This window comes from Martes martes (assembly GCF_963455335.1).
Source record: "Martes martes genome assembly, chromosome: 4".
Taxonomy (NCBI): domain Eukaryota; kingdom Metazoa; phylum Chordata; class Mammalia; order Carnivora; family Mustelidae; genus Martes; species Martes martes.
Genome location: NC_137891.1, coordinates 156,557,233 through 156,578,517, shown reverse-complemented (window position 1 = coordinate 156,578,517; position 21,285 = coordinate 156,557,233). Strand labels below are relative to the sequence as shown.

At 39.3% G+C, this 21,285-nt stretch overlaps 1 protein-coding gene across 1 annotated transcript in view; it reads right to left on the bottom strand.

Annotated features, from left to right (window-relative positions):
- Positions 1-21,285, bottom strand: part of ZSWIM5 (zinc finger SWIM-type containing 5) — a gene marked incomplete at both ends in the record, with an annotated part of 216,933 nt that overhangs the window by 32,073 nt on the left and 163,575 nt on the right. Inside the window, one exon of the mRNA XM_080800274.1 lies at positions 2,910-3,089. Within this exon, the coding sequence (XP_080656400.1) occupies positions 2,910-3,089 (180 nt within the window). The remainder of the gene's footprint in view (positions 1-2,909; positions 3,090-21,285) is intronic.

Sequence of the window (21,285 nt, the reverse complement as noted above, 5' to 3'; positions counted from 1 at the left end):
AAGAAGGGAGGGGATAGTAAAGGAGGGTGAGAAGGAGGAACCAATAAAGTAAGTAAGAGCAGAACCAAGAGAGCAGTGTCTTGGAAATAAGATGAAAAAGGTGTTTCAAGGAGAAAGTAAACAATTCTAACAATTAGTGCTAATGAGCTACTACATTTGACCATGTTTAGCATCAGTGACCCATACAAGAGCAGTTTCAATAGCAGAGGGATGAAAGCTGACTAGAGTGGAGAATATGAGCAGAAGTAAAGATGGTAAATATGTACTATTCTTTTAAATTATTTTTCTTAATTCTACCACTTACTTCTACTACCTCAGGGAAATAGGGTAGTAGCCAGAGAGGCATATGGGAACAACATGACTGTGTTTTATTTTGTGATGAGAGAGAAAGCAATGTACTTATGTACTCACAGGAATAATCCAAACAAATTTGTGAAACAGGGGAGAGAAAAGATAATTCCCGGAGTTCTATCCTGAATAAAAGAGAAGGAATAGGATCTTGAGAATAGGTAGAGGGCTTGGGCTTAGAAGCACAAGTAAAAACGGGGAGAAGAAGGGGTGCCTGGGTGGTTCAGTGGGTTAAAGCCTCTGCCTTTGGCTCAGGTCATGATCCCAGGGTCCTGGGGTCGAGCCCTGCACCGGGCTCTCTGCTTGATGGGAAGCCTGCTTCTCCCTCTTTCTCTGCCTGCCTCTCTGCCTACTTGTGATCTCTGTCTGTCAAATAGATAAATAAATAAATCTTAAAAAAAAATGGGGAGAGGAAGACTGGATGGGTACAGACAGAAGATGTAGTGAGAGAGTCATGGAAATTCTCTTGTGATTGCTTCTATATTCTCAGTGAATAGGAAGCAAGGTTATCAGCTGAAAGTGAGGAAGGGGAGGAAATAAACTTTTCAGGGAAAGATGCATGAAATAGTAATTTAGAAGAGTGAAAGAATGCACAGATTAAGGAAATGTCTGGACAACACTATGAACCCATTTAAAATCAGTGGTCATAAACTTAAAATAAGACCAGTTACCATGCTTATGTTTCTTTTCATCATGTTCAGCAGTGTGGGCATGAGCACTGAGGAATTAGAGAATGACACTGAACTACTAAGTTTAGTGTTTTGCTATCTGTGTGAAATGAAGGGAAAGAGAAGTTTGAGCGTGTATGTGAGAGAATGATTATAATGATTCAACAAGGAATCAGGAGGAAAACAAGGCTACCAGGAGAATGAAAAAGTGGTAGGATCAAAAGTCCTAGCGGATCAAAGAATTATTGGAACCGGGATACTAGAGAAAATAGGTTAGCAAGACTGATGATGGTATTGACAGCTGCCTGAAATTGAGATTATGAAGAAGGTATAGTTATTGGCAATGACAAGGTTTAGGGTATGATCTTGGGATTGTATGGCTCAATTATGTGGGAAGATGAGACTATTAAAAGAGAGGAAGTCAAAGAACTGAGAGGCTAGGTTTTGGAAGGATCATCTGCGTGGCTACTGAAATTATCAAGAATTATGATAGAAGCAGTAACAGAAAGCAGTATCACTGAGCCAATAGCCAAAATCTTCAAGGAAAGAGGGGGATTGACACAGAGATCTACAAATATCAAAACCAGAAGGGTAGCAGATAGTATATTTTGACAGCATGAACTTTAAAGCTGGGGGGTGTTTTAGGAAGGAGGAAAGGATAATGATATAGAAATGGCAATGAAGAATAATAATAACAATAATAATAATAACAATAATAATGTCTCTATACCTAATGGACCCCCATTGCTCCATTAGGTATAGAGACATGAGAGCTAAATCAACCACAACTTGAAGCAAGATGTTGCAGAAGAAACAACATCCTCAAATGAGAACCAGTAACAACAAGTAACCAGTATGATAAGGAAGAAACTACCAGACTAGAGGCATGTCTTTATATGCATTTGACTCTCTATGCCAATCCCAAACCAATACTAAAGGGATGATGTGTTGTGGAGATTAGATGAATGCCAGTAAAGTGTAGCTTAAAGAAGTGGCAAAAGTATAACTTTTCAAACTACTCCTACTTTTGTTGCTTTAGATATACTGACAATCAGTTATGGTACAGAAGACGAAGACCTGGCCGGAACAATAATATAAATGATTTTCTCCTTGAGATTAAAAATCCCAGATTTATCACTTAAACTAGAAGGACCACATGTAAAATCAATGTCTGGCAAAAAAATCTCCTACCAGTAAAGGTTCCCAATGGGCTAAAGAGCAATCAGTTGCCAATAGCAAACAGCCTGAGTTAGGCGAATTAAACCTAACGTGAATAGTGATGCTCAGTGTTACCTGCAGGCCAGGGGCTCAAAAGGCAGAGTGTATAGTATCACTGTACTAGATTTGTCTTAAAATGGGGCAAGGGTCCTAGCCGTAATTTGGGAAGATAATCCAACCTAGGTATCTGCTGTATAAAAAAATTTGAGGAAAACAGAGAAAAGTAAGAAAAGCAATTGTCAGGGCATTTTTAAAAGCTATTTTTAAAAACAAATAAATAAGTAAATAAATAAATACTGTTTTTTTGCAGGCCTTCCATCCTTCCCTTGAGGTAGGCCTTCTAAGCTAAAACCAACCCCAACTGAGGACAAGATCAATTAGTCATGAAGAACTTGAAAGGTAAAGAGGATTCATGCAGAAGGCTCTAGGAATTTATGGTGGGCACTATAAGAACACTCGGATATGGAAAAAGACACAGCACCCCCAAAATGTCAAAGGTAAAAAGCTTACCCTTATTTAAGGCTTACCCTTTTTCAAGATAAACAAAAGGACAGGCTTTTCTTACTGAGGATGGCAATACTGACAGCCAGCTGTCTGGCCACCTTTGTTCTAGAGCTTTACCCTTCCACCTTTCAGAGTTCTGGCACAGAGACCCCAGAAGGATATATGGCTCACCTGGGTTGTGACTGGCATTCTGGGGAAGTGCATTGGTGATGTTGGGCAGCTCATGCCCATAGTTCCCATCCTCTAGGGGACAGACATCCAGGTCACTCCACTTCTGCAGCTGCTGTAGCCAACAGGACTTTTCCTCCAGTTTGCAATGTGGATTTAAAATGATGCATACCCATAAGGCCCCTGGAAATAGAGCAACCAACATTCTTGATATCTTTCCTCTGATGTATGTGTCAGCTTTAATTTTTCAGGCTACTCTTTTCTTCCATTTCTGGGTGGTAGGAAGAGTTTCCAAAACATCAGCTTTTCTCAATATAATAAAATCAAATCTGCTAAAGTTTTCAGAAATGGCTTATTTTTCCTCCCTAAAGCTTTCTTAAAGCAGTGATTATCTGGATATCTGGATGTGTGCCTGTAATGATGAAGAAGACAGATTTGGACTTGAATTCTGAGCTCAGATTTGTAGTCCAACATACTATTTATTAAGAGCTTTCTATGTTCAAGGCCTATTCTCCTACTGGAGAATAAGACACTGTTCCAACCCTTGAGGAGCCGCCCAAAGAGGGAGATAGATTAATAAACATAAAGTCAATTGAAAAAGATGAGAGTTAAGATAAAGATATGTTCATGGTGGGGTGCCTGGGTGGCTCAGTGGGTTAAGTGTCTGCCGTTGGCTCAGGTCATGATCCTGGAGTCCCAGGATTGAGTCCTTCACTGGGCTCCCTGCTCAGCGGGGAGTCTGCTTCTCCCTCTGCCTCTCCTACCCTGGCTTGTGCTCTCTTTCTTGCTCACTTTCTCTCTCCGTCAAATAAATAAATAAAATCTTAAAAAAAAGAAGGTATGTTCAGGGTACAATAGCAGCATATAGGAAGGACACTTAGCATAAGGACAAAGGTCATAAAGTTTACCTTGGATGTTTTGAACTTCAAATCCCTCAACTATAAAACTGACACCATAGAAAAACTACTTTGTAGCAACAGTGTGACAATTAAATGAAATAACATTTGTAAAAGGCCTAGCATATTACTTGGCACATAGCAGAATTTTAGTATTTCCTTTTTCCAAGAAAATTTATTTCAACTTGGATTTTGACACTGCTGATCCACCATGATGCCTTAAAACTATCACATTCTTCGATCTTCTCTGTCACTATAGCTGAGTATCACATTTTCCATTAACCAATAGCTACTGTTTCTCTTACCATCTCACCTTTCTTTTAAAGCAAAGCTGCCTCTTTTCAAGGTTGACTATGTGACTGAGCCAGATGTATTCTCAATCTCAAATTTGCAAAAAGCCTGGCTGCAGAATATCTTAAGTTTAAAATCCTTTGGGATGAAGCTACACCTTTGGACAGAGGTACTTTCAAACACTATTTCAAGGCCTGTTAAGCTCAAATAGGAATGTTTTAAACGATATTTTTAGCCTCAATATCAGATACTACTTGAAAATGGTGAAAATTCATTTCTATTGACTCAGTTTTAAAAATCTACCATGAAATATAAACTACACTATGTAATAAAATAGTACTATATTATGATGACTCTCAAGAGAATTATAGGGGCGCCTGGGTGGCTCAGTGGGTTAAAGCCTCTGCCTTCGGCTCGGGTCATGAGCCCAGAGTCCTGGGATCGAGCCCCGCATCGGGCTCTCTGCTCAGCGGGGAGCCTGCTTCCTCCTCTCTCTCTCTGCCTGCCTCTCTGCCTACTTGTAATCTCTGTCAAATAAATAAAATAAATAAATCTTCAAGAGAATTATAGTTAGGAGTCACCCAAATAATAATTAAAGCATGGCAAATGCTATCACAGACATATATAAAATCCTATGACAATCCATGATGGAGCAATGAATTCTGCATATGGGCTCAGAAGAAGCTCTAGAAAGGATATGACATATGAGTCCGAAGAATAAACATGAATTAATTAAATTAGTTAAAGATACTTAACCACTTATAGCAGCAATGTCCACAATAGCCAAACTATGGAAAGAACCTAGATGTCCATCAACAGATGAATGGATAAAGAAGATGTGGTGTATATATATACAATGGAATACTATGCAGCCATCAAAAGAAATGAAATCTTGCCATTTGTGACGATGTGGATGGAACTAGAGGGTATTATGCTTAGCGAAATAAGTCAATCAGAGAAAGACAACTATCATATGATCTCCCTGATATGAGGAAGTGGAGATGCAACGTGGGGTGTTTGGGGGGTAGGAAAAGAATAAATGAAACAAGATGGGATCGGGAGGGAGACAAACCATAAGAGACTCTTAATCTCACAAAACAAACTGAGGGTTGCTGGAGGGAGGGGGTTAGGGAGAGGGTGGTGGGGTTATGAACATTGGGGAGGGTATGTGCTATGGTGAGTGCTGTGAAGAGTGTAAACCTGGCGATTCACAGACCTGTACCCCTGGGGCTAATAATACATTATATGTTTATAAAATATAAAAACATTATTAATAAAAAGACATGTACACATAATTACTAGCACTTAATTAGCATAAGGGATTTTTAAAAATGTGTTTACATGTTTATTTCCTTCTCTAGAGTGTTCACTCTTTGAGGATAGGGACATTGTACTTACTTATGTATTCCCAGTGTCTGGCACAAACTTGGTACTCAATAAATGTTTGTAAAATGAAAATAAAAGAAACACAATTGTTTATTTAAAAAAAAGAAAGATACCTAACCACTACTTCCTTCTGAAACCTCCCTAAAATGAAAATAAAGGGATAAAAATAGGCATAAACTCACACAGTTACAGGGAATGGGAGAGATAAAACAGAACAGCCACAGAATTTTAGAATCTGGAAAGTATGTGGATGAGTGATAGCTGGCTTAGAAAAACAAAGTTGAAACCTCCACCAGCAGTTAGGAAAGTCCAGAAGCACAACTGATTCAGGCTGCAGAACCCTGCTGAAAGTGGAGCTGAATTTAGTAAAATTGGTTAGAAATTTGTCAAAGTTCTCAGGCTCGTAGAATTACTCCTCTGTTCAGAGTATCAGAGTGCCTTTATCAGAGTAAAACGAGAGTTTTACTCACTGGGAAGGTTGACTGAGACAGACTCTGGATTGGAAATATTATACACAGCCAAGAGTGAGGTGTCCTTCCTAAAAACTGAGGGATTAGTGAAGATATATATATTGAACAAATGGATACCTCCCAACCCAACCCTCTTTCTCCACTTGATTCTAAGAAGACTGTGACAAGTTTATAACTCAGAGACAAGAGACTGGAGGATTCATCTCTGGAAATCAGGCTGGGGGGAAAAACACAGCACATACTGTAGTTTGGGCTCTCCACTGAAGAAAAGCCCAGCCAGATCATTCTCAGTTAAACTGACTAATTAACAAGGTCTCTCTCTCTCTCTTCCTCTCTCTCTGTCTTTCAAACACACACATGCACACACACACACACACACACACACACACAGAGCTTCCTTTTAGCTCTTAAGTATTACTCTTAAATAGGATTGGGTAGCTAAGAAATATTAGATATATAAGAAAAGCATCTTACATAAAGGGCAAAGAACAAAGAAAACAGAAGGAAAACCTGAAGGGAATACCAAAAAGGCACAGGTCACAAAAAAACTTAAAGAGAAAAACCTTTCCAATTGATATTCTCAAAGTGAGAAGATCCTGCATCTATGAAGAGCAGGATACAACAACAACAAAAATGGGCTCTTGGAAATTAAAAATATGATGACAAGAAAATTTATTGAAAATTAACAAAATGGTTGATGGGGCGCCTGGATGGATCAGTTGGTTAAGTGTCTGCTTTGGTTCAGGTTGTGATCCCGGGTTCTGGGATTTAGCCCCACGTCGGGCTCCCTGCTCAGTGGGGAATCTGCTTCTCCCTCTCTCTCTCTGTCCCTCCTGCTCCTGCTCTATCCATCTCATCCTCTCTCTCTTTTTTTTTTTTCTTTAAGATTGTATTTATTTATTTGAGAGAGAGAGAGAGTGAGAGTGAGAGAGAGCATGAGAGGGGAAAAGGTCAGAGGGAGAAGCAAATTCCCTGCGGAGCTGGGAGCCTGATGCGGTACTCGATCCTGGGACTCCGGGGTCATGACCTGAGCCGAAGGCAGTGGCCTAACCAACTGAACAACTCAGATGCCCCATCTCATTCTCTCTTAAATAAATAAAATCTTTATTAAAAGATTAATAAGATGGTTAAAAGATAAAACTGAGAAACCTGGAAGATAAAAGATGAAAAAAAAACCAACAAAACAATGAGAGAAAAAAATAGTAAAATTAGAGACTCAATCTCCATTTAGTATGTTCAGTCACATAAAATAATCTAACAATTTTACTATGTTGTTAGAGACATCCCTCTGGAACCCTCTATTTTCTTATTCCTGATATAGACTCTCCTCTAAGCCTGCAGCATAGTAACCTAGAAACGAATATCCAAATAACAGAAGTAGTTATAGACAAAGAGAAAATAAAGGTGAGGAAATGAAAAAAATAAAAGTTCAAGAAAACGTCTCAAATTAAAAGATGTAAGTTTCCCATTTGAGAAGGCCTACTGAGTATTAAGCAAATTAGAGTTTTTAAAATTTATTTATTTATTTATTCTTAGTAATCTATACACCTAATGTGAGGTTCAAACACACAACCCTGAGACCAAGAGTCACATGCTCTACTGACTGAGCCAGCCAGATGCCCAAGTAGATAATTATTAGTATTATTTTTTGGTTTCAGGAGTAGAAATTTATGTATTCATCACATACATATAATACCCAGCGCTCATCACTACACATGCCCTCCTTAATGCCCATCACCCATTTAGCCCATCCCCCATCCATCCCCCACTCCAGCAACCTTCAGTTTGTTTTCTATAGTTAAGAATCTCTTATGGATTGCCCCCCTCTGTTTTTGTCTTATTTTATTCTTCTGCCTCCCCTGTGTTCATCTGTTTTCTTAAATTCCACATATGAGTAAATCATATGGCATTTGTCTTTCTCGGACTTATTTTTTTAAAAAAATTTAAGACTTTTATTCATTTCTTTGAGAGAGAGAGAGAGCACAAACAGAGGGAGAGAGAGAGGGAGAAGCAGGGTCCCTGCTGAGGACCCCGGGATCATGATCTGAGTCAAAGGTAGACGCTTAACCAACTGAGCCACCCAGGCACCCCCTGACTGACTTATTTCACTTAGCATAACACACTCTAGCTCCACCCACGTCATTGCCAAAGGCAAGATTTCATTCTTTTTGATGGCTGATTAATATTCCAGGGTGTGTGTGTGTGTGTGTGTGTACACCACATCTTCTTTATCCATTTATCAGTCAGTGGACATTTGGGTTCCTTCCAGATAATGGTGCTATAAACATTGAGGTATATGTGCCCCTTTGAATCGTTATTTTTGTATCCTTTGGATAAATACCTAGTAGTGCCAATTGCTGGATCATAGCCTAGTTCTATTTTTAACTTTTTGAGGAACCTCCATACATTTTCCAGAGTGGCTACACCAACTTGCATTCCCACCAACAGTCCCCTTTCTCTGCATCCTCACCATTATCTGTTGTTTCCTGTGTTGTTAATTTTAGCCATTCTGACAGGTGTGAAGTGGTATCTCACTGAAGTTTTGATTTGTATTTTCCTGGTGATGAGTGATGTTGAGCATTTCTTCATGTGTCTCTTAGCCATTTGTATGTCTTCTTTAGAGAAATGTCTGCTCATGTCTTCTGCCAATTTCTTTCTTTCTTTTTTTTTTTTAAAGATTTTATTTATTTATTTGTCAGAGAGAGAGGGAGAGAGAGCTAACGAGCACAGGCAGGCAGAGTGGCAGGCAGAGGCAGAGGGAGAAGCAGGCTCCCTGCCGAGCAAGGAGCCCGATGCGGGACTCGATCCCAGGACGCTGGGATCATAACCTGAGCCGAAGGCAGCCGCCCAACCAACTGAGCCACCCAGGCGTCCCCCTTCTGCCAATTTCTTAACTGGGTTACTTATTTTTGGGGTTTTGAGTTTGTTTTTTATAGATTTTGGATACTAGCCCTTTATCTGATATGTCATTTGCAAATATCTTCTCCCATTCCATCAGTTGCCTTTTAGTTTTGTTGATTGCTTGCTTCACTGTGCAGAAGCAGCTTTTTATCTTGATGAAGTCCCAGTAGTTCATTTTTGCTTTTGTTTCCCTTGCCTCTGGAGACGGGTCTAGTAAGAAGTTGCTGTGGCCGAGGTCAAAGAGACTGCTGCCTGTGTTCTCCTCTAGGATTTCAATGTTTTCCTGTCTCACATTTAGGTCTTTCATCCATTTTGAACTCACTTTTGCATATGGAGTAAGAAGGTGGTCAGTTTCATTCTTCTGCATGTTGCTGTTCAGTTTTCTCGACACAATTTGTTGAAGAGACTATCTTTTTTTCCATTGGATATTCTTTCTTGCTTTGTCAAAGATAAGTTGACCACAGAGTTGAGTATCCATTTCTGGGTTCTCTATTCTGTTCCACTGATTTATGTTTCTGTTTTTGTGCCATTACCATACTGTCTTGATGATTACAGCTTTGTAATACAGCTTAAAGTCTGGAATTGTGATACCTCCAGCTTTGGTTTTCTTTTTCAACACTGTTTTGGTTATTTGGGGTCTTTTCTGGTTCCATACAAATTTTAGAATTGTTTGTATCAGCTCTGTGAAAAATGCGGGCAGTATTTTCATAGGGATTGCACCAAATGCGTAGATTGCTTTGGGTAGTATAGATATTTTAACAATGTTTGTTCTTCCAATCCATGAGCATGGAATGTTTTCCCATTTCCTTTTTTTTTTTTTAAGATTTCATTTATTTATTTGTTAGAGAGAGAGAGGAGCACAAGCAGGGGCAGCAACAGGCAGAGGGAGAAGTAGACTCCCTCCCAAGCAAGGAGTCTGATGCAGGACTCAATCCCAACACCCTGGGATCATGACCTGAGCTGAAGGCAGATACTTAACTGACTGAACCACCCAGGAGTCCCAATTATTGTATTATTATCAATGAGTTTAAGTTTGTTATTAATTGATTTATACATATGCTCCCAAACTGGGGGCATAAATATTTAAAATTGTTACATCTTCTTGTTGGATGTCAGACACTTTATTATTAATATAGTGCCCCTCTCCATCTCTTTGTTATAAAATCTTATTTGTCTGATATAAGGATGGCTACTCCAGATTTCTTTTCACATCCATTAGCATGATAGATTGTTCTCCACCAATTCACTTTCAACTTAGAGGTGGCTTTGGGTCTAAAATGAGACTCTTGCTAACTGAACATTAAATAAATAAATAAATAAATAATAGAATGAGTCTCTTGTAAGCAGCAAATCGATGGGTCTTTTTTTTAATTAAAAAGATTTTTTTAATCCATTCTGATACCATGTTTTTTGATTAGAGAATATAGTCCATTACATTGACAGTAATTATTATAGTAATTATTCACCAAATTATGAATTTGGTGCAATTATATTTCCTGTAAGGGCACTGTTCCTGTGGATTGGTGCTTTTTAGTCTTATTTGCTTTTGGTCTCTCTTTCCTGCTCAAAGGGAACCCCCTTTCCTGCTCAAAGGGAACCCCCTTTAATATTTCTTGCAGAACCGATTTAGTGTTCATGAACTCCTTTAGTTTTCCTTGACTTGGACTCTTTCTCTCTCCTATTCCAAATGACAGCCTTGTGCTCGCTTCGGCAGCACATATACCGAATGACAGCCTTGATGGATAAAGTATTCTTGGCTGCATATTTTTCCCATTTAGCATGTTGAATATATCATGCCACTCTTTCTGGCCTGCCAAGTTTATGCGGGTAGGTCTGCAGCCAGCCTTATGCATCTACCATGTAAGTTAAGGACCTTTTGTCCCTAGCTGCTTTCAGAATTCTTTCTGTATCTTTGTATTTTGCAAGTTTCATTCTGATATGGCTTGGTGTTGACCTATTTGTGTTGATTTTGAGGGACGTTCTCTGTGCCTCTTGACTTGAATGCCTGTTTCCTTTCCAGATTAGGGAAGTTCTCAGCTATAACTTGTTCAAATAAACCTTCTGCTCCCTTTCCTGCTCTTTGTCTTCTGGGACTCCTATGGTACAGATATTACTGTGCTTTGTGGAATCACTGAATTCCCTACATTTATATTTGTGCTCTAATAGTTTCCTTTCCCTCCTCTTTTCAGCTTTATTATTTTTCATAATTTTGTCTTTTATATCTCGTTGGTTTTGCATCTCAGTTATACCAATTTTTATTTTGGCCTGATTAGTTTTTAAGTCTTTTATCTCTGAAGCAAGGGTTTCTCTGGTGTTTTCTATGGTTCTTTCAAGCCCAGCTAGTATTCTCATGACTGTTTTTCTAAATTCTTATTCAGATACATTGCTTATATCTGTTTTGAGCAAATCCCTGGCTGTGATTTCTTCTTGATCTTTCTTTTGGGGAGAATTCCTCCCTCTTGTCATTATGTCTAGGTGTCTGTCTTTTGTATATTATGAAAGCATGTTAAGTTTCTTGCTCCTGAGAGTAATACTTTATTAAGAGTAAGAGTATTAAGGGGTCACACATTGTCTGGGGCCTGGCACTTCAGGAAGTGTTTCTGGTGTATGCTGTGTACACTCTGCTGTTGGAATTTGTTCTCTTTTGCATACCTCAGTCCTCCATAGAATTCCTCCCTGCTTGTAGTGGGGAGTGTCTGGACCTTTAATTAGGTATGCTTTGTTTCTTAAGAAAAGCCTGAAAAAAGAAAAAAAAAAAAGCCTTATCCAAGAAAAGAGAAAAGGAAAAGGAACAAAAAAGCAAACAAAGAGACAAACAAAAAACTATAAGCCTGATTCCAAAGAAAAAGAAAGAAAGAAGGAGGGGTACCTGAGTGGCTCAGTTGGTTAAGTATTGGGTTGTTGATTTCGGCTCAAGTCATGATCTCAGGGTCATGAGATCAAGCCCAGTGTTGGGCTCTGTGCTGTGCATGGGACCTGCTTAGGATTCTCTCTCTCCATTCCCCTCCATACTTCCTCCTTCCCCCTCTCTTAAAAAAAAAAAGAAAGAAAGAAAAGAAAAAGAACTGAAAAGAAAAAAAAAAGAAGAAAGAAAGAGAAAAGAAAAAGAAGCCTGATCCAAAAAAGAAACCAACCAACCAACAAATGAACAAAAAACCATAAACCTGATTCCAAAAGGATAAATAAATAAATAAATGGCCTTGTCCTATTTCTATCAGAACTGAAGCTGACACTTTGGAGCACTCTATGATCAATTGACTTGGTACACGAAGGGGGCCTGTGTTGGTCCCCTGGGGGAGAGGCCCACTGTGCTGGCTCACAGTCAGACCTGTCCTAGAAACGATGCCCCTGCCAGGCAGAGGGTGGAGGAGTTTGGTGTCAGCAACTCCAGCTTCCCCTGAGGGAAGTCTGTTTCTCTCTGAAGTCTGATGGAGCTGGTGAGAGAGGGCTGGCAGTGAGGATGGGAGATGGTGTCACCCTGCCCTCTTGTCCCCCAGGGAGTGAACTTGAGGCCACCACAGTTGAGGAGGCCCTCAAAGAAAAGCTAACAATCTCCTCTCTTGTATCCCAGGCTTTCGTCAGGTCCCTCCCCTCAACCTGTTTGTGCCTGGGGCCATTAGAACTCCCAGCACCTGCTTTGTCTGGTCTATGTGTCTGTTTTTGTTTGTTTGTTTGTTTTTTTAAAGATTTTATTTACTTATTTGACAGACAGAGATCACAAGTAGGCAGAGAGGCAGGCGGGGGGGGGGGGGAAGCAGGCTCCCCACTGAGCAAAGAGCCGGATGTGGGGCTCGATCCCAGGACCCTAGGATCATGACCTGAACTGAAGGCAGAGGCTTTAACTCACTGAGCTACACAGGTGCCCCATGTGTCTGTTTTTATGCCAGTACCATGATGTCTTAGTGATCACAGCTTTGTAGTAAAGCTTGAAATCTGGCAACATGATGCCCCCACTTTTGTTTTTCTTTATGCCTCCATCAGAAAGGATGAATACCCAACTTTTGTATCAACATGGATGGGACTGGAAGAGATTATGCTGAGCGAAATAAGTCAAGCAGAGAGAGTCAATTATCAAATGGTTTCGCTTATTTGTGGAGCATAAGAAATAATACGGAGGACGTGGGGAGATGGAGAGGAGAAGGGGGTTGGGGGAAGTTGGAGGGGGAGACGAACCATAAGAGACTATGGACTCTGAAAAACAATCTGAGGGTTTTGGAGGGGCAGGGAGTGGGAGGTTGGGTGAGCCTGGTGGTGGGTATTATGGAGGACACGTATTGCATGGAGCACTGGGTGTGGTGCATAAACAATGAATTCTGGAACACTGAAAAGAAATTAAAAAAATAAATAAAAATTAAAAAAAAAAAAAGGCAAGGAACTCCCAGCACCACAGTTCTCTTGTGTTTCATCTCTTGCTGGAGGCTGGCATTCAAAACTTCAGACCTTAAAGGAATCGGCAAAGTGCAGAGCACTCCCCTCCCTCAGAGGAGAGCCTCACAGTGCTGTGGCCAGCACTGTTCTCTCCCAGAAAAGCAGTCCCACAGCTGTGCAGGTGCCTGGAGTCTACTGTGAAGCTCCACCAAAAGCTACAACCAGGTTATCTGCCCTCTGCGCCCACCTCTGTCCCCTGCTGTTGAATGGCTGTTCCATCGTGCCCGGCAGGTCTTTTGTCCTTGGAGAGGCAATATACACTTATCCAAATGTACTTCAGGAAGGGGAACATTATCTCCCAATGAAACCCAGAGGATCCCCACACCACAGCATCTTGCTGTCTTGCGGTAACCCAACTCATTGGTCTCTTTCCCGCTCATGGCCTCTCTCCCTGAAAAGTCTCCCTCCCCACCACAGCACTGTGGCTTTTCTCTTCCTCAATTCAAGTCTCCAAACCTTGCAATTATGCAGACTGTCTTCTTAATCCTCAGATAGATTTCCTAGTCGTTCAAAATGATTTGTTGTTGATCTAGCTATGTTCCAGGGACAAGGCAAGCTGAAGGTCCCCCTACCACTCTTCCATCTTAACTCCTTCAAGCAGATTAGATTTGAAAAAAATTTAGAAGACCAACAGTAAGTGATATCAGTGTGAAATTTCAGATTAATGATGACAAAGATAAAACATATGGTTCCACCAAGAAAACATAAGACATTCTTCTGAACCAGAATGACCTGGTACTTCACAATGGCAAGTGGAAGCTGCAGGACATTGGAGAAACGTCTTCAAAGTTCTAAGGGAAAAGGACATGATGTCCAACCTAGAATATATACCAATCAAAATATCAATCAAAATGAGGGTAAAATCCAGACATTCAGCAATGCAAAATTTATCAACTATGAAAATTCCTATCTGAGGAAGCTACTGGAAAGTGTAATCCACCAAGGCAAGAAAATAAATTCACAGAGAGGAAGATGTTGCATTCAGAAAACAGGGGGTCCACACTGGAGAAAGAAAAAGAGAAGTCCTAGAATGATAGTGAAGGGCAGTATGTACCTGACTACTCTGCAGCAGGTTTAGAAAGGAAACAATCTAAACCAGGGATAGAAAAATAGATGGTTCCAGAAGAAATGTCTCTAACAAGATAATAAAATTGACAGATTATTTGTTGTGACAAAATATATTATATGAAGATTTTAAATTACTGCTAGACAATTTGGGTGTAAATTAATGATCACAACAGAAAAATCTGCAACCTCCCTAAAAATCAAACAAAAAACAAATTAAAGTATTAATTCCTGAAGGGGAAAAAAAGTTGTATAAGAAAGTAAATGTAGAATTAGTATACTACATGACTGTGCTACAAATATTTATTTAGTGATAATAATGTAAACATTTAATTTTGATCTAACCTCAAATCATAATATCATTATTTGAGAGAATGAGGGAAAAGTTCATGGTATGTATATATGTATGTATGTGTGTATGAATTGGGAGCTATAGACTCAACGAGAATAAGATCTCTCATGAGAACCCTTGTTCTTTCTGCTGTGGGAAGATACAGTGAAAAGATGGTTCCCTGTAAGCCTGGAAGTGGGTCCTCGCTTGATACCAAATCTACTGGTCACTTGTCTTGGACTTTTCAGCCTCTAGAACCCTGAGAAATAAATTTCTTTTGCTTGTAAGTCACCTGGTGGGTATTCTGTTGTAGCACCCCAAACAGACTAAGGCAAAAACCAATACAAGAAGTGGGGTGCTACTATAACAAATATGTGAAAGTGTAAGAGCAGTTTTGGAACTGGCTAAAGGCTGGAAAAATTTTGAGTTGCATGCTAAAAGAGCCTATGCTGCTGTGAACAGACCTTTAAAGATGATTTTGGTGAGGGCTCAGAAAGATAAGAGGAGACTTGTAAAGTTTTAATCTCCTTAGTAATCCTGAACAGAGTGTTGGTAGGAATATATGGAAGGTAAAGGCCATTCTGATGAGGTCTCAGATGGAAATGTAGAACATGTTAGTGGAAACTGTAGGAAAGGTGACCCTTGTTATATAGGGGCAAAGCACTTGGCTAAATTGTGTTTATGCCCTAGCGTTTTGTGGAAGGTAGAACTTTTGAGTGATGAAATTAGCTGAGGAAATATCTAAGTGAAGTATTGAAACAGTAGCTTGGTTCCTTTTGACTACTTACAGTAAAATGTGAGAAGAGAGAAATAATTTAAAGATGGGATTGTTTAAAATGAAGCAGAACTTAAATATTTGCAACATTCTCAGCCTATCCATATTGAAAAGAAAAAGAAGCCCTATCTGGGGAAGAATACTAAGGGTTTGATCTTTAGATGGGTTTCATTGTAGGAAGATAAAAGATAATATCTAGAATGTAAAAATCAAGAAAGAACAGTCATTCTGAAATATGAAGGCATATTAGAAAGGGCAGCTAAAGGATTTAAAATTGCATTTAAAATTGTATGAAGTGGGAATTGGCAATGTGAAGGAATGGGGCAAGGGAATACTGTTTTTTATTTTAAAGTTTGTAGCAGTATTTGACATTTTAATCTGTATACATGTATTACTTAATTTTTAAAGATGAATAAGTAATAAATAGGAGTTCTTTGGGCACAGAGATAGAGGAAGGGATACATCCCAAACAAGGGGAAGGATATTAAGTTAAGGCAAAGATGCTCTCTGGAGTCATTTTAGTCCCTTTGGATATTTAGTCTATTGGATGTTTTTTCCTTCCCCAGGAACTGTGAGCTCCTACCAATTACAGAGCCCTTTATGAACACCAGGTGACAGGAAATCCTTAATATGTAAGTGCAGCAGGTAAAAAAAATTTGGAACAGTGTGCATTAAGAAAGAACCACAAATATTCAAGTCATAAAAGAGTTACTATCTCTACTTTTTTTTCAAAGATTTTATTTATTTATTTGAAAGAGATAGAGCACAAGCAGGGAGAGCAGTAGAGGGAGAAGCAGGCTCCCCACTGAACAGGGAGCCGGATGTGTGGCTCAATCCCAGGACCCCAGGATCATGACCTGAGCTAAAGGCAGATGCTTAACTGACTGAGCTACCCACGTGCCCCTCTCTACTTTTAGGATTTAAGAATCCTAAAGGCCTGGGGGCACCTGGGTGGCTCAGTGGGTTAAAGCCTCTGCCTTTGGCTTGGGTCGTGATCCCAGGGTTCTGGGATCAAGCCCCGAGTTGGGCTCTCTGCTCAGCGGGGGGCCTGCTTCCTCCTCTTTCTGCCTGCTTCTCTGCCTACTTGTGATCTCTGTCTGTCAAGTGAATAAATAAGATCTTAAAAAAAAAAAAAAAAAGAATCCTAAAGGCCTGTATAAATATAATGAGAAAGAACTTTTTTCTTTACACTGTAGCTCCCCAATGGTATCTGTGTTACACTATTTGCTGGTTCTTCTAAAACTGATGTAGGGAGTGATATGGCCCCACCTACCAAGGAATAAAAATGAAGATGTGATCATTTAGGATGAAAGGAGTGCTCAAAACAGAACTGAGGAAACATTTAAGTCATGAGCAGAGGAGAAGGAGGAATAAGCGAAAGAGAAAGAAAGAAGAGAGAAAAAAACAGGAGAAATCAGTGACACACAAGCCAATTAGCAATGTCTAATGCAGTAGAATGTCAATATTAGTAACACACATCTACTTTACAGTTTACAAAGTGTTTTTCATTTGTAGTGAGGCCAAAGATTTTTCACATTTAATCTTCACAAGTAGAATAAGAAACCCCAAAAGGCCATTAAACTTAGCAACTACAGGGACTCAGGACATTATGAATGGCAAAGATCAATAGGTAATAGGAATGGAAAACGCATCAGGTGAGTTGAGAGGGGCTCAAGAGGTAAAGAAACAGGGTGCTCATTCACGTCATCAAAGAGTTCCTATTTCCTAGGCATTTAGCTATTAAAAATCCCTAGAAAGTGAGTACATGTATCTTCCCTGGGAAGTTAAAAATAAGTTTTCAGTCTAATTAAGTCCTTATGAATTTGTTTCAAAAACATTCAGAGATGATCACATCTCTAAGAAAGAGCCAAAGCAAAAAATTCTGCAGATGCTTGCATATAATAGCATTCATGGGACTGTGTTACCAGTATCCAAAAGCATATTTTCCAGCAACTTAAAAAAAGTGTCAAAAACTCTAACCAAAGGTTAGCTAGTATGGAAATTTAAAGATCACATAATTATTATATAGTAAATACAACAGTAAAATAATAGCTACAATTTATTTTTTTAATGGGCCAGGCATAATATTCAACATTTTATATACATTATCTCATTTAGTCTTCCAACTTTGGGCATCAGCAGGTCTTGGGTTGGCTACAGATGTTAGAAAATGGAACCAGGTATGACTCATAGATTTTCTTCTTGAGCCATTAGATACATCTTGGTGTTGATACTGAGATGGGGACAACAAGGGAAAAATCAGACTCTGGCAGGAAAATTAAGAGTTCAATAATGGTCTTATTAAATTTGAGATGTTTCTTATTAGTGGTGGGTAGGTGGGCACTGAGCCTAGAGCTCAAAAGGAAGGTCAGGGCTAGAGATATAAATTTGTGACTTACCTATATCTAGATGCTATTTAAAACCATGGCACTTAGGGGCACCTGGGTGGCTCAGTCAGTTGGGTGTCTGACTCTTGGTTTTGGCTCAGGTCATGACCTCATGGGTTGTGGGATCATTGGACTCTCATTGGACTCTGTGCTCAGTGGGGAGTCTGCTTGAAGATTCCCTCTGCCCCCTCCCCCCGCTCAAATAAATAAATCTTAAAAAACAAAACAAAACCATGGGATTGAATATGATCACTTAGGTAGAGAATGTAGACAGGGCAGTGGGTGCTATGGAGTACTCAGTATTCAGAAGGGTTGCAAAAAGGCAGAAGAGCCTGCAAAACAGACTGAGAGAAAGCAGCCAGGAATACAGGAGGAAAAACAGGAAGATGGGGTTATTGGGGCCAAGAGAATAAGTGTCAAGAAGGGCATAGTCAATTTTATTGAAAATTGCTAAGAGGTCAAATGAGATAACAACAGAGAAGTAATCATTGTATTTAACAATAGTGTAATCACTGGTGATTTTGACAAGAGCAACTTCAATAAAGTGGTAGAAATGAGCAATGGAAGCTCAATTATAGTGGACTCAAGATATAATGGAGGTGAACAAAGGGGAAAAGGTGACTAGAGACAAATTTTCCAAAGAAAATTTGCATAGTGGAGCAAACAATCAACAAAATTAAAAAGCAACCTACAGAATGGGAAAAGATATTTGCAAATGATATATCTGATAAAGTATTAATATCTAAAATATATAAAGAACTTATAAAACTCAACACCCAAAATCTGAATAATCCAGTTAAAAAATGGGCAGAAGACATGAATAGACATTTTCCAAAGCAGACATACGGAGGGCCAAAAGACACATGAAAAGCTGTTCCACATTACTCATTATCAGGGAAATGCAAATCAAAACTAAAATGAGATATCTCACACCTGTCAGAATGGCTTAAATAAAAAATCCAAGAAACGAGACACGATGGTGAGAATGCAGAGAAAAGAGAACCCTCTTACACTGTTGGTAGGAATGCAAACTGGTGTAGCCACTATGGAAAACAGTATGGAGGTTCCTCAAAACGTTAAAAATAGAACTACCTAGGCGCCTGGGTGGCTCAGTGGGTTAAGCCTCTGCCTTCTGCTCAGGTCATGATCCCAGGGTCCTGGAATCGAGCCCCACATCGGGCTCTCTGCTCAGCAGGGAGCCTGCTTCCCCCTCTCTCTCTGCCTGCCTCTCTGTCTACTTGTGATCTCTCTCTCTGTCACATAAATAAATAAAAAAATCTTTTAAAAAAAGAATATAAAAAAAAATAGAACTACCTTACAATTCAGCAATTGTATTACTAGGTATTTACCCAAAGAATCTAAGAATACTAATTCAATGGGAACCATGCACCCCAATGTTTACAGCAGGATTATCAACAATAGCCAAACTATGGAAAGAGCCCAAATGTCCACTGACTGATGAAAGGAACAAAGAAGATGTGGCATATATACACAACAGAATAGTACTCAGCCACAAAAAAGAATGAAACCTTGCCATTTGCAATGATGTGGATAGAGCTAGAGAGAGTGTAATGTTTAGTGAAAGAAGTAAAGAAAGACAAATACCATATGAGTTCACTCAGATGTGGAATTTAAGAAACAAAAAAACAAGCAAGGGGAGAAAAAGAGACAGAGGCAAACCAAGTAACAGACTCTTTACTATAGAGAACAAACTGATGATTAACAGAATGGAGGTGGGTGGGGGGAAGGATTAAATAGGTGATAGGGTTTAAGGAGTGCACTTGTGATGAGTGCCAGGAGCTGTATGGAAGCGGTGAATCACTATATTGCACATCTGAAACTAATATTACACTGTATGTTAACCAACTGGGTTTAAATTTCAATAAATTTAAATAAAAATTTAAATAAAATGTAATAATTTGAAATAAATTATAATTTTATATCTATAATATAAATATAAATAAATCTAAATAAAATTTAAATTAAAAAACTAAAAATAAAGAAATATTGCTTTGAAGGGAAGAGAAATGCAGTAATAATTGGAGGGGAATGGGAATATCAAAGGCACTTTTTTTTGAGATGGACAATATTAGTCCATTGTAGCTGATGGGATTGGTCCAGAAGAGAGGGAGAAACTAATAAGGCCAGAAAAAGGAGGTAACTGCAGAAGCAAAGTTCTTGAGAAAAGGAGATAGTACAGGACCCCGAACAAATATGTAAAAACTGCCCTGTTACAGGAGCAGAGATACTTACAGATTTTAACAGAATATAAAGCAAAGCTTATGTGTGCAGATACGGGGAGATGAGAAAACTTCATGTCTGACCGCTTCTGTTTCCTCTGGTTCAGGATCTGAAAGCAGTGAGTCCACTCCTCTCAATTCCTATAAACCCTGTCCAGGCCCTTCCAAGTGAGCAGGCCTGGTGAACAGTAAGGAGCCCTCACAGTAGTAAGGGGAAGCATGCACCATACTCTAATGTCCGACCTAATAAGGCTTCTCTTATTGTGGTCTCAAATTGTGGTCTCTGGAACAGATGTAACATCATTCTTTAGACATTTGTTAGAAATGCAAATTACCAGGCCCTACTCCAACCTACTGGATTAGAAACTCTGGTGACAGGGCCCAGCAAACAGTTCAAATAAGTACTCTCGGTGATTTTGAGAAGTTTGAGAACCACTGTCTTTGCAGAATGCTGAGGGTTTCTTGGAAGACTGAAATAGCAATTTCTCAGATACAAAAATGTCAGAAGCAAGAGCTTTTCATAATGAAACTAAGTATATGACAAATGCTTTAAAAGCACTGGCAGTTAGCTGTGTTAACTTCTTTTCACATACCTTTGCCTCAAAGGCCAAGCCCAGGTCCACAGCATAATCCCATGAGTATAATAGAAATTACTCCATGAGATTCAGGCCTCAGATGAAACTGACTCACTGAGGAAGGCTGATTTTAAATTTAAAAACATGCACTTTAGAGGAAAAAAGTACATAACAAGACAGAATTGAGGGAGGTGCCACAGAGGGATGCTTGATTTGGAGTCAAACATATTGCTGTTCCATGGGTAGAACAGCCATGTGTGATCTTGAATAAAACACTTAACTTTTCTGAGCTCAGTTTTCTCATCTAAAAATATGAAGGTGCCAAAATCTTACCTTGGAAGGGAGTCCATGACTACAATCCCTTCTTAGTAAAGAGTCTAGAAGTAGTCCCTAAGTTGCCATGTATTGTATCATGTGACCCTGGTCACAACAGTTTGGACCAGTAGCTTTAGACCAATAGTGCAACATTCCTATACTTCAGAAAATGTGGTTTATGTCATGGCAGAGACAGTTTTCTATAATTTTATTCTGTATCCAGAAGTAACCAGAGCTGTCTCTGTTTCTTTGCAGTAAACACACAATAACTTTATAGGGTTGTTATGAGAATTAAGTGAAAAAATGTGAGTATAATCTA